The sequence below is a fragment of the Gopherus flavomarginatus genome, chromosome 17 (assembly GCF_025201925.1).
Source record: "Gopherus flavomarginatus isolate rGopFla2 chromosome 17, rGopFla2.mat.asm, whole genome shotgun sequence".
NCBI classification, from domain to species: domain Eukaryota; kingdom Metazoa; phylum Chordata; order Testudines; family Testudinidae; genus Gopherus; species Gopherus flavomarginatus.
Window position 1 is genome coordinate 22902130 of NC_066633.1, and position 14688 is coordinate 22916817.

At 57.1% G+C, this 14688-nt stretch overlaps 1 protein-coding gene across 1 annotated transcript in view; it reads right to left on the minus strand.

Moving 5' to 3' along the window:
* The window catches only part of RGS3 (regulator of G protein signaling 3), a 212264-nt gene extending 197882 nt beyond the window's left edge, over nucleotides 1-14382 (minus strand). Inside the window, exon 1 of the mRNA XM_050926322.1 lies at nucleotides 14256-14382. Within this exon, the coding sequence (XP_050782279.1) occupies nucleotides 14256-14382 (127 nt within the window). The remainder of the gene's footprint in view (nucleotides 1-14255) is intronic.
* Between the last annotated feature and the right edge of the window lie 306 nt (nucleotides 14383-14688).

The window sequence follows — 14688 nt, forward strand, 5'->3', positions numbered from 1 at the left end:
GCTCCTCTGGGGGGCTGGATGCTCCAGGCTCTGGGTTTTTGGTTTACAGGGTGGGCGCAGGGCTGCCCCTCCGGAAAGAGTGCCTTGTTTCCCTGGAGCTAGATGGGAGGAAGGTCACTGGGTACTGGGACACAGGCGCAGAGGTGACGCTTGCCCGGCCTGAGGTGGTGGCCTCAGATCGGATGGTGCCCGACACCTACCTGACCCTGAGGGGCGTGGGTGGGACCCCATTCAAGGTGCCCATGGCGAGGGTACACCTGAAGGGGGGGCCAAGGAAGGCCCCAAGGACGTGTGGGTACACCCACATTTGCCCATGGACGTGTTAATGGGAGGGGACCTCGAGGACTGGCCTAGTAACACCCAGAGTGCCCTGGTTGTGACTCGTACTCAGAGTCAGCGAAGGGCGCTGAGCCCCGACAACAGGAAAGGGACTCTGCCCGAGGTGCAGGACCCTAACCTGGTTGGGGGGGAACGCTCAGGGACACGGCTCAGAGAGGCTGCGGCCTCAGACCCAGCCAGCGAGAGAAAGCAGGTCCCCATCCCTGTCCCAGCTGCTGAGTTCCAGGCCGAGTTGCAGAAAGATCCCTCCTTGCGGAAGCCCAGGGACCGGGCTAACCTCAGTGCGGTACAGACCATGAGGAGAGGTTGCAAGGAGAGGTTCCTGTGGGAGAAGGGGTTCCTGTACCGAGAATGGGCTCCCCCAGGGGATGTAGAGTCATGGGGGATCAGGAGGCAGCTGGTGGTTCCCCAGAAGTTTTGCCACAAGCTGCTGTACCTGGCCCATGACATCCCTCTCGCAGGGCACCAGGGAATCCGGCGCACCAGGCAGAGACTGCTAGATAACTTTTACTGGCCTGGGGTCTTTACCCAGGTCCGACAGTACTGCCAATCCTGTGACCTCTGCCAGAGGATGGGGAAGGCCCGGGACAAGGGAAAAGCGGCTTTGAGGCCTTTACTCATCATAGAAGAACCTTTCCAGAAGGTGGCCATGGACATAGTGGGACCTCTCAGCAAGACGACCCAGTCAGGGAAGAAATACATCCTGGTGGTGGTGGATTTCGCCACTCGCTACCCCGAGGCTGTGGCCTTGCCCTCTGTCGAAGCAGACACCATGGCAGATGCGCTGCTGACAATTTTCAGCCGGGTGGGGTGTCACGGAGTCACCGGGCGATGCTCTGGAACAGCTCCCCACAAAGCCAGTTAGGACTTTGGGGAGTCTCCTCTCCCTTGGAGCAGACTTGTTCAGGCAAGAAGCTCACATGTCTTCACCTCCTGGGTCTCTCCTTGGAGCATTCAGCATCTTCTGCCCCTCCGTGCACTTCCCACAGCGGGCCCACCCAGGCGGGGTCCTGGGGAAGCCACAGGGTCCTGCACCCCCACTTTGCAGTCAGACGTGACTTTCAGCCAGCCAGTAAAACAGAGGTTTATTCGATGACAGGAACAGGGTCTAAAACAGAGCTTGTAGATACAGCAAACCGGACCCCTCAGCCGGGTCCATTCTGGGGGCAGTGAGCCAGACCCCCACGTCTGCCCTCAGCCAGCTCCAGCCTAACAACCCCCTTCAGCCCCTCCTCTCTGCTCAGCTCCTTTCCCCGGGCCAGGAGGTCACCTGATCCCTTTGTCTCCAACACCTTCAGTTGGCACCTTTGCAGAGGAGGGGCCCAGGCCATCAGTTGCTAGGAGACAGAGTGTCAGGCATTTAGGTGCACTGGCCCTTTGCTCTGCCAGATACTTAAGAACTGCCATGGGGACACTGAGGCTCCAACACAGTATTCAGAGAAAACATTAAGAACATTCCTAGTTCATCACATGGGGTTCCCCAAGGAAGTCTTAACAGACCAGGGGTCCAACTTCATGTCGACCCTGCTCCGGTGCTTGTGGGAAAAATGTGGGGTCCGGCATAACTGGGCCTCAGTGTTATCACCCCCAGTCCAATGGGCTGGTGGAAAGGTTCAACGGGACGCTGAAGATGATGCTAAAAACATTTATGAACCAGCACCCGCAGGACTGGGACAAGTACTTACCTCACCTGCTGTTCATGTACGGGCAGGTACCCCAGGAATCTACCGGGTTTTCGCCTTTCGAACTGTTGTATGGAAGGCGGGTAAGGGGGCCCCTAGACCTGATGAGAGACAAATGGGAGGGGAAGGCCACTCCCGAGGGAGAGTCGGTGGTGGAGTATGTCCTGACCTTCCGGGAAAGACTGGTTGTGCTCATGGGCCTGGCCAGGGAGAATCTGGCCCGAGCCCAGAGGAGGCAGAAGGTCTGGTATGACCGCACGGCGCAGGCCCGCGCCTTCGCCACCGGGGATCAGGTGATGGTTCTCATCCCCGTGAGGAAAAACAAACTCCAGGCTGCCTGGGAAGGGCCCTTCAAGGTTACCAAGCAACTAAATGAGGTAAACTATGTGGTGGAGCTGTCGAACCGGGCACATCACCGTCGGGTGTACTATGTGAACATGATGAAGCCATACTATGACAGAGGGAATGTGGTGTTGGCCGTGTGTGGACATTGGGAGGAGCAGGGAGATGACCCCTTAGTGGATCTATTCCCTGGGACAAAAGCTGGTTCCCCCCTGGAGGCGATTCCCCTCTCTGATCAGCTGACCCTGGCCCAGCACACTGAGATTAGAGGGGTGCTACATCTATACTGACAGCTGTTTTCCAACCAGCCTGGACGCACCAATTTGACTGTCCACCAGGTGAAGACCGGGTCACATCCTCCTATAAGATGCTCCCCTTTTCGGGTCACTGGGAAAACTGCCCAGGACCTAGAAAGAGGGACATGCTGGCTTTGGGGGGTGATCCAGCAATCTTCCAGCCCTTGCGCCTCGCCAGTGGTGCTGGTCCCCAAAAGGGATGGGTCGATCCGGTTCTGTGTGGACTATCGAAAGCTCAATGCCATCACCATATCTGATGCCTACCCCATGCCCAGGCCTGACGAGCTCCTAGACAAGCTGGGAGGTGCTCAGTACGTCACCACCATGGATCTTACCAAGGGCTACTGGCAAGTGCCGCTGAACGCAGATGCCAGGCTGAAATCAGCCTTTATCACCCCTCTGGGGCCCTACGAGTTTCTGAACCTGCCCTTTGGCCTCAAGGGAGCACCAGCCACCTTCCAGCGCCTGGTGGATCAGCTACTGAGGGGGATGGAGAGTTTTGCCGTGGCGTATATTGACGACATCTGCGTCTTCAGCCAGACCTGGGAGGACCACATGTCCCAGGTTAAATGAGTGCTGGACCAACTCCGGGAGGCTGGGTTAACCGTAAAGGCTGAGAAGTGCAAGGTGGGGATGGCTGAAGTATCTTACCTGGGCCATTGGGTGTGGAGCGGCTGCCTGAAGCCGGAACCAGCCAAGGTGGGAGGTGATCAGAGACTGGCCTGCTCCCCAAACCAAAAAGCAGGTCCAGGCCTTTATTGGGATGGCGGGGTACTATCGAAGGTTCGTGCCCCACTTTAGCGCCATAGCCGCCCCCATCACTGAGCTGTGCAAGAAGGGGAAGCCAAACAAGGTGGTCTGGACCGAGCAGTGCCAAGAGGCTCTCCGGGCGCTGAAGGAGGCTCTGTTTAGTGGCCCAGTTCTGGCAAACCCAGACTTTGACAAGCCCTTTATGGTGTTCACCGATGCCTCAGACACGGGACTGGGGGCGGTGTTAATGCAGGAGGATGAAAAGGGGGAGAGACACCCTATCATGTACCTGAGTAAGAAGTTACTACCCCGGGAGCAGAACTACGTGGCCATCGAGAAGGAATGCCTGGCCATGGTGTGGGCCCTTAAGAAACTGGAGCCATATCTCTTTGGGCGACACTTCACCGTGTACACCGACCACTCTCCCCTGACCTGGCTGCACCAGATGAAAGGAGCCAACGCCAAGCTCCTGAGGTGGAGCCTGCTCCTGCAGGACTATGACATGGACGTGGTCCATGTGAAGGGAAGTGCCAACCTGATAGCGGACGCGTTGTCCCGGGGGGGGGGCCTGAACTTCCCCAGGTCACTGGGCAGAGTGACCCCGCTCAGTTCAGTCTCGAAGGGGGGAGAGATGTGATGGAGTAGGGACTGTTTGTGTGGGGGATGGGAGAGCAGGGGATTACTTTAGGTGAGGGACCAGGACCTAAGCCTGTAACCTGATCTAGGCAAGGGGGATGGGAGGTCAACACTTTTGCCCGGGAAGCTAGAAAAAGTAAGGGTCCGGCAGGAGGGGGTTAGTTTCAGTTTCATTTTGGGCTGTGTGGGGGGAATTCAGGGTATCCTAAGCTGGGATCCAAGCACCCTGAAACTCCAGAAGGACTCAGTTGAGGGGTCCTGACTGTGCCTGCAAGCTCTGCTGTAACCTGCGTTCCTGTTGTCCAATAAACCTTCTGTTTTACTGGCTGGCTGAGAGTCACTGTGGGTCCCAGGAAGAGGGGTGCCGGACCGGACTCCCCCACACTCCGTGACAATGTCACAGTTCCTTTTGAGAACAGGACCCCGGCCTTCTATGACACCTGAGCTCAAAAGCTGGAGAAATACCTCCCTAGGGCTGACACTGAGCTAGGGGTTACTAGGTCCAAACTCACGCACTGATTGTCGGACCCCTGGGCGTATGGGATCCTACTAACAAGCGAGCATTGCAGGAACGCAGAATCGGTCAGCACTGTGCTTGGCTGATGAGGCAACTCATGGTATCAGATACCATCAGGTGGTCGAGGGACATCTATTTAGAACACATCACCAGACATCGGCAATACCAGGAGAGATGAGCTGGAGAGCCATTTAGAAATTAAGTCGGGAAAGTAACTGAAATACTTCTCAGGTAGATTGTATTTACTGAGGCACAACCTATCCTAAATTCTCAATTACTGAGGGACAAGCTACACTCATTGCTATATTTGCTTTCCACAAGCTACTCTTAATATAACTTTTTGTAAGTGATGTACCAGAATATTTGGATGCTAATATTTTAACTGCATTGTTAAATTTATTAACCTCAATTTGGAATATTGCAGACTATGTACTATATGTATTTTATTACTTTGAAACCAAACTTTGTACTTTTGGACAGTTTAAGCATTATACCCAGAGGTAGAGAAATTCTTTCCTTAGCCTGTGTATTAGATCATTTTAACATTAGCTTTAATAATTTTTCTAAAATTTGAATGCTGGAGTAATGAAGTGCTGTTATATGGCAGCAGACCTGTGCTTAGCCTGCCTGATTGGGGGGGTCACCCTCAACTGACCCTCACTCGCTATGCAGGGGATAGTATGACAAATCCCAGTGAAAGACATAACAGGTGAGCATAGCTGTTCTTATCCAGGTGAGGGAGTGGATCTGTTTTAAGGGCCCCAGGAGCCAGTTGACCCTTTCCCCTCCAGGGTTTAAAGACAGCGCTGACCAGAGGCCTGGGTCTTTTCCAGTGATCACTACAGCAGAACTTACACATCTACTGAGCTTGACACCTGCTGTAGAGCTGGTGTTGTGGTGAGAAGCCATGAGTAGTGTGCAGCGGAGGGAAAAGAGGACTGGCAGATTAAAGAGACATTCATCCACCAGACCTTCACACTGCAAGGAGGGAAACTGGGGCAAAGAACACTGCCCAGGACACTGTGGGGCGGGGGCATTTGTGTACTTTCAAGTCCTTGTTGCAGTGTTTTCCCAAATTACTGCTTTGTTGTCTTCTTTGAAATCAGAGTGTTCTTTAGTTATACACAGCCCCAGTGCTTGCTAGAGGAACGTCTTGCCTCTTGGAGGTGCCCAGGGATATTTCGTTTACTTTTCCCCCCAACTATTGGTGAGGGGGCTCAAGCCAGTTCGGTTTTGTGTTGTTCAGAGGGAAACCTAGATACTGACCCCAGCTGTTGTTGCTGTCGCCAGTGCCTGCCAAGAGGGTCCCTTGTACAGACCCAGCCAGGTGGGCCCTGCCCCAGACAGCTCACACTCTCAGTGGAGCCGACAAGAGACAACCGGGAAGACAGACAGAGCACAAGGGAGCGGTGGGATGCAGAGCGACAAGCCCTTGCTCTGGAGCAGACCCAGCCAGAAAGCCCCTGCGCTTCTGCCCAAAGATGCCAAAATCTGCACTTAGGCATGTCCCCTAGGGGAGCACTGGCTCCCTGGCCCAAGAGCAGGGCAGAAGCCAGCACAAGGAGGGCAGGGGCATTGTGGGGGGGGTGTCTTCTCCATATAGTCTCTCTGGGTGGGCTCTGCGCCAGGTCGTCTCCCAGCACAGAGGGAGGGACAGCGCCGATTTCAGGGGGCAGCAGCCTCAGCCCTGGCACTCAGTTTGTGGTTAATGTGGCTATGAGCATTAAGGAGTCAGGGCCCCAAGGCAAATGCCATTTGCTGGAATAATCCCTGCGAGGCGGCTCTGGCTCCCTGGCTGCCCAGTGACCCCAGCATGGATATCCTGCCATCACCCACATGCAAACCCCATGCTCTGCCAGGAGCTGGCCTCCGCCCAAGGGACACTGCTCTGAGGTCACACTATGCCTGCAAAAGCACCATTGATCTTCATGCAAGAGTGCCAGGCTGGGGCGCTACCTGGCTGCTGGGAAACAAGCTCCGATGCCCCTTCCCTTTGTGCTGGAGTGAAGGAGCCTTTGGCGAAGCTGGGCTGGCACTGAGGGGACTGGACCAGCCCCAGGCTGGGGCATTGTTTTCTGCCTGGGAGCATTGTCCCACTCACCCCCAGCGTCCCACCCAGCATCCAGTCTGTCCCTGGGATATAGATGGGCAGGAGCTAGAACAGTTTCTTCTCACCAGCCCCCCTGTTTAGTGAGGGCTGGGATCCCATGGGCTCCAGGATCAGGGCAGGACAAGCACACCCAGCCGGCTTGGGCAGTGAGCCAACACCAGCCCAGAGGAGCATGGTGCACAGACATCCTCGAGAGCTCCCTCTACTGGGCACACGGGGTACACACTGATCCCGCTGCATTTAAGCATCAAAACAATCGTAAGGATTTTTTGGCAACTGACAGATCTGGAGCTGCTCCGGGCAAACTCAGGAACGCTGTCTGTGGGGCTGGTGACTGGGCTGCTACCATATAGATAGACTGATTTAGTTTAATAGGGGGCTGTTGGGAAGGGAATGAATGGCTCAAGGTAAGTCACCTCTCAGCAAACGCTAAACTCTCTAGGGGCAATGCCAGAACTATTCGTTTTCATGATGTTGCCTCCTCTCCAGCCAACCCACAAACCTGGTTTGCACCAGGACGGAAGATACCAGGGAACATAGAAAGAACAAGACAGCTCTGGCAGGATGAAAAGGGACCTGTCTGCAGCGAGGAGGGACCAGGCTGAGACGCAGAGCCCCTCTGAGGCCATCTGACGAAGTCAGGCCTGCCTAGGTTGCTCGTGGGGGATGGCAGGACTCTAGGCAAGGCAAGGCACACAGCTGGAGGCAGTTGTTTTAAAATCCACTTTCTCTAGTGCTCTGTTCCTACTGCAAAGCAAGCCCTGCCAGGTCACACTGCTCCACACTGGTCACAGACTCCCGCAAGGAAGGCCACAGGAGCTGAACCCAGCTGGATGTGGGGGAAGTGCAGTGGCTATACAGACTGCTGTAGCCCAGAGCCCATTCTGAGTGTGGTGGGTGAATCATGGCATTCCCACCTCAGGAGAGATAAAGGCACAAGGACCAGAGGTGAAAGGAAGTTGGTACTGGCAGGTACAGTGTGCTGGACTGGACTGGCTTCCCCAGGCTGGCGCTTTAAAGGGCCCATGGCTCCCTGCAGCGGCTGGAGCCCCAGGCCCTTTAAATCACCTCCGGAGCCCTACTGCCACTACCCCAAGGCTCCAGCAGCTGGGCTCAGGCAGTGCTTTAAAGGGCCCAGGGCTCCTGTCATTGCAGGGAGCCCCAGGCCCTTTAAAGCACTGCCCGAGCCCAGCTGCCGGAGCCCCCGGGTAGCTGTGGGCCCCAGTTTAAATCACCTCTTAGCCCCAGGGCTCCCAGCTGACTCTGCAGCTGGTAGCTCCAAGGGTGATTTAAAGGCCCTGTGGCTCCCAGCCTCCGCTGGAGCCCAGGGCCTTTAAATCTTGATTTAAAGGCCCCACCTCTTCTGGCAGAGGCCCTGCCTCTTTCAGTTGAGGCCATGCCCCCACTCAGTACTGCAGTGTATTGGTAAGTCCTTTAAGTTACTTTCACCCCTCACAAGGGCTGACATCAAAGGGGGCTCTCAGAGACAAAAGAGGGGCAGAGGGGTCGAAAGTGTCACAGCGACCGGTCTCTGAACACTGGTTTGTTGCAGAAGCAGGGAAGTTTCCATCTCTTTATGGGGAGCCGCTGCTTGGAATGTTAGTTGTTATATTCCTGTCTGCAAATACTGACACTTCCCAGGGTGCTCTGCAATGGCTGTACACGGGAGTGCGATTTGCTGATAACTGGGTTTAATCAAATACATTTGTTGTCTCAAGTTTTAGGTGACAAAACTTTTGATTTCTACAATGTCAGGTGACAGGAGGCACCTGGGTCTCTAGGCAGCATGGTCCAGTGGACCAGTCAATGCACTGGATTCTGTCCCTGCCTCTGCCACAGTCGGCTGGGTGCCCTTGGGCAAGTCACCTCTGCTCACTGTGCCTGTCCCAGCCCCTGGCTGTCCTGGCTAGTCAGCAGGAAGCTCTTTGGAATGGAACCTAGCACAATGGGACCTCAAGACACGTCTGGAAAGTTGATACGTCACCATCAAACCAACTTCCCTCAGAGGCCTGACCCCGATCTCCCATGCATCGCTTCCGTACAGGTGCACCTCGCAGCCCCGGCCTCTCCCTGCCCAGGACACTGCGCTGAATTTCAAGATGGTGACTGTCACCGGGCGATGCTCTGGAACTGCTCCCCACCAAGCCAGTCAGGACTTTGGGGAGCCTCCTCTCCCTTGGAGCAGACTTGTTCAGGGCAAGAAGCTCACACAGCTTCACCTCCTGGGTCTCTCCTTGGAGCATTTAGCATCCTCTGCCCCTCCGTGCGCTTCCCACAGCGAGTCCACCCCAGCGGGGTCCTGGGGAAGCCACCGGGTTCTGCACCCCCACTTTGCAGTCAGACGTGACTCTCAGCCAGCCAGTAAAACAGAGGTTTATTCGATGACAGGAACAGGGTCTAAAACAGAGCTTGTAGATACAGCGAACCGGACCCCTCAGCTGGGTCCATTCTGGGGGCAGTGAGCCAGACCCCCAGGTCTGCCCTCCACCCTTGACCCCAGCCAGCTCCAGACTAACAACCCCTCCCAGCCCCTCCTCTCTCCTCAGCCCCTTTCCCGGGCCAGGAGGTCACCTGATCCCTTTGTCTCCAACACCTTCAGCTGGCACCTTTGCAGAGGAGGGGCCCAGGCCATCAGTTGCTAGGAGACAGAGTGTCAGGCATTTAGATGCACTAGCCCTTTGCTCTGCCAGATACTTACGAACTGCCATGGGGACACTGAGGCACCAACACAGTATTCAGAGAAAACATTAAGAACTTTCCCAGTTCGTCACATCTCTCCCCCCTTCGAGACCGAACTGAGCGAGGTCACTCCAGCCAGTGACCTGGGGAAGTTCGAACCCACCAACGTTCCCATGGATGCCCCAGCATCTCTCCCATTCCTTGGTGTGAGTTACACCAGGACAGTCCAGTCTCACGCCCTCCCTTAGGTCGGGCCGCATGTAGGAAGGTTTATGCGGCTTGAACCCTTTTGCTACCCCAATACCTCTGGGGTTCAAACTGGGACGGGGTCTTCTCCCAGCACTTAAGAGCCCCCCTCTTGGCCTTGGCCAGCTTTGGGCTTGGGCAGCTGCTTCCCACTTTGTGGCCCAGACACAACACCTTTGCCGTCCCCCCTTACACTTTCCAGCTTTTAAGGTCAGTTCCACCTCCTTGAGGCAGCCCAGCCCCCTCTTTACCTGGGACACCTGTTTCTCCCAGGTCTGGCTAAAGATGCACACGTTATCAGTGTTTGCCAGGGCCAAGTTCTCCATCGCCCTCTGCTTGTCTAGAATCTCCCCAGGCCTAGGCATGGGGTCGGCATTGGACACTGTGATGGCTTTAAGCTTCTGATAGCCCCCATAAAACCAGATCATCCTGTCTCGCTTGGGGATCAGCCCCACGGGTGAGGCCCATGGGCTGTAAAATGGCTGGATCCCATCTAAAGCCAGCATATCCCTGACCTCTCTCTCCAGGTTCAGGGGTCCCCTCACTCTCCTCCCATCCAGCAGCTCGAACGGGAAGAACCCTGTGGATTCCTGGGGCACCACCAGCTGTCTCCCGATTCCCCCCAGTTCTACTTCCCCTTGGGGAGCCCATTCCCGGTACAGGAATCCCTTCTCTTGCAGGACTCTGTCCCTGCAGCCTTCCCCAAGGGGGTTTGCAGCGCTGTGGCCAGCAAGTTCCCTCAGTTTCTCCAAGGAGGGATCCCTCTGCAGCTCGGTCTGGGATTCAGCAGCTGGGGCAGGGAGTGGGACCTGCTCCCTCTCGCTGGCTGGGCCTGGAGTCACAGCCCCCTTGAGCCCTGTCCCTGGTAGCTCCCTCCCTGCTGTGTAATCACTTCCCAGCAGCACGTCTGGACCAGGTAAACCTGTTTGGCAGCTGACCTGCCCTGCCTGGGTGTCCCCCCAATCAGCTGGGGTCTCAGCTGCCCCCGTGCTCAGCACTGCCCTTGCTGTCCCAGTGGGGCCAGGCAGCGAGCTCTTTGCTCTGGTCACAGCATCAGAGCCAGTGTGAGCCCCCTCTCGGGTGTGCAGGGGGGCAGGGAGCATCTCTCCCTCCCACTCAGCCCCAGGGGGCTGGTTACAGGTAGGCAGGTATCCTGAGCCCTGCAGCCCCTCCCCCCTGCCAGCCAGGTTATTTGCATTTTCACTGACCATTTCCATCCTAGCCAATTGGTTCCCTGGATTTGAATTCAAACCCTCGGCCGTTACAGGAGCAGGGCCTGGATCCTGTCCCATGGGGAGACAGTCACCCCCCAACAGGGCCTCCCAGCCGATATCCTGGAGAACTCCAACGACCAGCCAGCCCGACCCCTCCTGGATCTGCACAGGGATCTGGGCCATAGGCAGGGCGAGGGGCTTCACCCCAGGGAACTTCACCCAGGTCCCACAGTCCCTCAGCATCTGGGGCTGCACCACCACAGTTCTCTCTGTCCCAGGGTCTCGCCCCTGCAGGCGTGTTTCCCCACTGACCCCTGGGCAGCCCCCTATGTCTCTCTGATCCACCATCACTAGTCCACGCTGCTGCTGCTTCTCCTGCAGCTGTTCCTCGGGCTCTTGCTTTCTCTCACGGTCCTCTCGCTCTCTCGGGCTCTGCTCCCATCCCATCCGTCTCCAATCTCCTGATAGGGAACCCAATCGTGAAGACCCTCGTCTGATTGGGGACCAGACTCCCGGGGATGCCTGGCTGATGCTCCAGCTGCTCTCAGATCCTCTTGTAGCCCCATCTGGGCCAGGAATCTGCTCCTCAGAGCGGTCCTTCTCCTCCAACTGCACGATTAACTGTGCCTTGGTGAATTTCCCCATGCGTAACCCTCTCTTTGTGCACAGGATCACAATGTCCTTCTTAAGGAGATGGTGATAGGCCATCACTTCACCATTCCCAAGTGGCTCTGGACTCACAGGCCTGTGTGCTCTTGGCTCCCCCACGGTTTCCAGGAAGAACCCCTGGTGTGCCAGCCCTTCTTGTGATCACCACCTCTTTGCCAGGGTCGAGCTGCAGACTCCTCCGCCCCTGGGACCGCTCCTGCAATCCCCAGGGGAACCCTGCTACTGCAAAGATCCTTCTCTCTCCCAGGGTCGAGCGGCAAGCTCCTCCGCCCCTGAGACTGCTCGCTGCAATCCTCAGGGGGACCCCGTTACTCCAACAGTCCTTCTTGCTGGTCACACACTCCCAGAGGTTAACTGCCCCCTGAAACCGTCCCTCTCTGAGCCTTCAGCACGCCTGGTCCTCATTATCCCTCCTTTGTTTTACTGCTCCCCAGTCACTTACTGCAAGCAGCGCCATTCACGGGGTGCAGTACATCCCACCGCTGCCACCAGTTGTCACGGAGTCACCGGGCGATGCTCTGGAACTGCTCCCCACCAAGCCAGTCAGGACTTTGGGGAGCCTCCTCTCCCTTGGAGCAGACTTGTTCAGGGCAAGAAGCTCACACAGCTTCACCTCCTGGGTCTCTCCTTGGAGCATTTAGCATCCTCTGCCCCTCCGTGCGCTTCCCACAGCGAGTCCACCCCAGCGGGGTCCTGGGGAAGCCACCGGGTTCTGCACCCCCACTTTGCAGTCAGACGTGACTCTCAGCCAGCCAGTAAAACAGAGGTTTATTCGATGACAGGAACAGGGTCTAAAACAGAGCTTGTAGATACAGCGAACCGGACCCCTCAGCTGGGTCCATTCTGGGGGCAGTGAGCCAGACCCCCAGGTCTGCCCTCCACCCTTGACCCCAGCCAGCTCCAGACTAACAACCCCTCCCAGCCCCTCCTCTCTCCTCAGCCCCTTTCCCGGGCCAGGAGGTCACCTGATCCCTTTGTCTCCAACACCTTCAGCTGGCACCTTTGCAGAGGAGGGGCCCAGGCCATCAGTTGCTAGGAGACAGAGTGTCAGGCATTTAGATGCACTGGCCCTTTGCTCTGCCAGATACTTACGAACTGCCATGGGGACACTGAGGCACCAACACAGTATTCAGAGAAAACATTAAGAACTTTCCCAGTTCGTCACAGTGACATCATCATAGGTTGGAAATTTGGCTTTAGCTCCCCCAGAGCCGGCCACCCTGCTGCCCGCCTGCAGTGCCTAGGAACACAGTTCACTAGAGCCCTCTCCTAGCAGCGCCAGTTCTGTTCTGCCATTTGGTCCGAGAGCTGTAATTACTCCCAGTGCTTGTAAATCAGGTACGGAGCTCCCCCTGAGAAGCCCCATCATTTCACTGCCGCTCTTTGGGAGTTGGGGACTGAACCACTAACTGCTCTGCCAGCCATGGGCCAATCTCTACCCTTTGGGGTAGCCCCACAGCTGCCCCACTGATTTCTAGGGCATTCCCCAGCAGATTTCTCTGCATGTACTACCATCACAGGGGCAGATTAGGGTTTGTGGGGCTCCTGGCCAGAGTAAGTGGGGGCCTTTCCCCACCCCTTCTGCCTGCAGTCCATCCCCCCATTCGCTCCCTCCCCCAGCACTCCTGCCAGGGAAATGGAGTCAGGACATGGGGGCTTGCCCCGGTCTGCCCACCCAACTGGCGCTCCTTCCAGGGAGGAGGGTTGGGGTGTGAGGGGTGCCCATTTTTCCAGGAGGCCCCAATTGGCCAGGGGATCTGGGTACAGGCCCCATTGGCCCAGTGGCTAATCCGCCACTGGTCACATGCTGCTGCACGAGACGTGGAAAGGGTGTCCCAGAGAGACAAAGCTGAGTCAGGCTGATCCACTGCACATCTGGGAGCCTTTAATCACATGGATTAATGCTTGGTCCAGTCCTGGGCTCCCACCATGCTTACCCCACATGGCAGGCAGAGACTCAGCAGGGACTGGGACAGCCAGCTCAGAGGCTCCTCAACGTGACCCTGGTACTGGCTCGGATCCAGCCCAGCAGCCTGCTCTGTGCCCATCTCTCAGGAACACCATCCCATTCGGCAACCCTCGCTGACAACAGCCCAACAGGCCTGGAGTAGGGACTCCCCCCCCAGCCCTAGAAGAGATGCCCCAAGATGGGGAAGAGAGGCACTGCCCTGCCGGGGGCAGGGGGCTTGCCCCAGCCAGGCTGTCACTGCTCCATGGGTGTGGAGAGGAGCAGCCCACCCCTTGTCATGTCTGTACTACTGGGCATTACAAATTCACTGGGACCGGGACCAGACAGCCTCACCTGGGCAAAAGAGGCTCATTTCCTCCATCTCTGTGCAGCCGGCACGGGGTGCCCTGGCACGGGGTGCCCTGGCACAAGTGTTCTCACTGGTAGAGAGTGCCTAGTCCCTCTGGGAGCCAGCAGAGTCCCACAGGAGAGCAAAGCCGCTGGCCTGGACAGTAGCCAGGGTGGCTTCTCCCCAGCTCTGGGGGAGGGAATGATTTCACAGCACCTTCTAGAGGAGGCTACGCCGGGGTTAGGCCTGCCCAGTCCGCTGCCTAGTACTGCGACACCAGGCCCGATCTCGCAGGCTGCATGGGCACTATTGTCAGCTGGTAGTTGCTGCATGCTCCCCTGGCACTGCACCACCCTGCTGTGCTCATGCTGCTCCATGCTCAGTCATCTCCCCTTCCCCCCCAGCCACACAGCACCTGGCCACCCCAACCCAGGGCAGCCCCTGCAGCGCTGGGCAGGGACCTCCCGCAGCCACCTACCCTTTCGTTTCACTGTGGAATGGCTGATCTTCCTCCGCCTGCTCACACGCGCCCCTCTCTGCTTCCACGGCAAGGATGGGACTACGGCAACCTTCACCTCAGGGGACAATGCGCACGCCAGCTCCATCCCTGCCCGAGAAAACACAGCACAGCTGAGAACAGCCTCACTCAGCACACGGCACAGACAGAGAGGTGGCCACATGGTGCGTGCCAGGCTGTGCAGCATCCTCCACCTCACCTTCTCCAGGTTCAATCACTCCCCTGCCCAGCCCTGCTCTGCCCCAGACACCCGCCAGGGCCCTCACACGCTGGGACGGAGCAGACACATTCCCACTCTGGATGCATCATGGATATGGCAATCTCCACTAAACCTCATCAGTCCAGGAGCTGGGAAGGAGATCGCTGCCCATAGGGCTGCTCTGCAAACACGCAC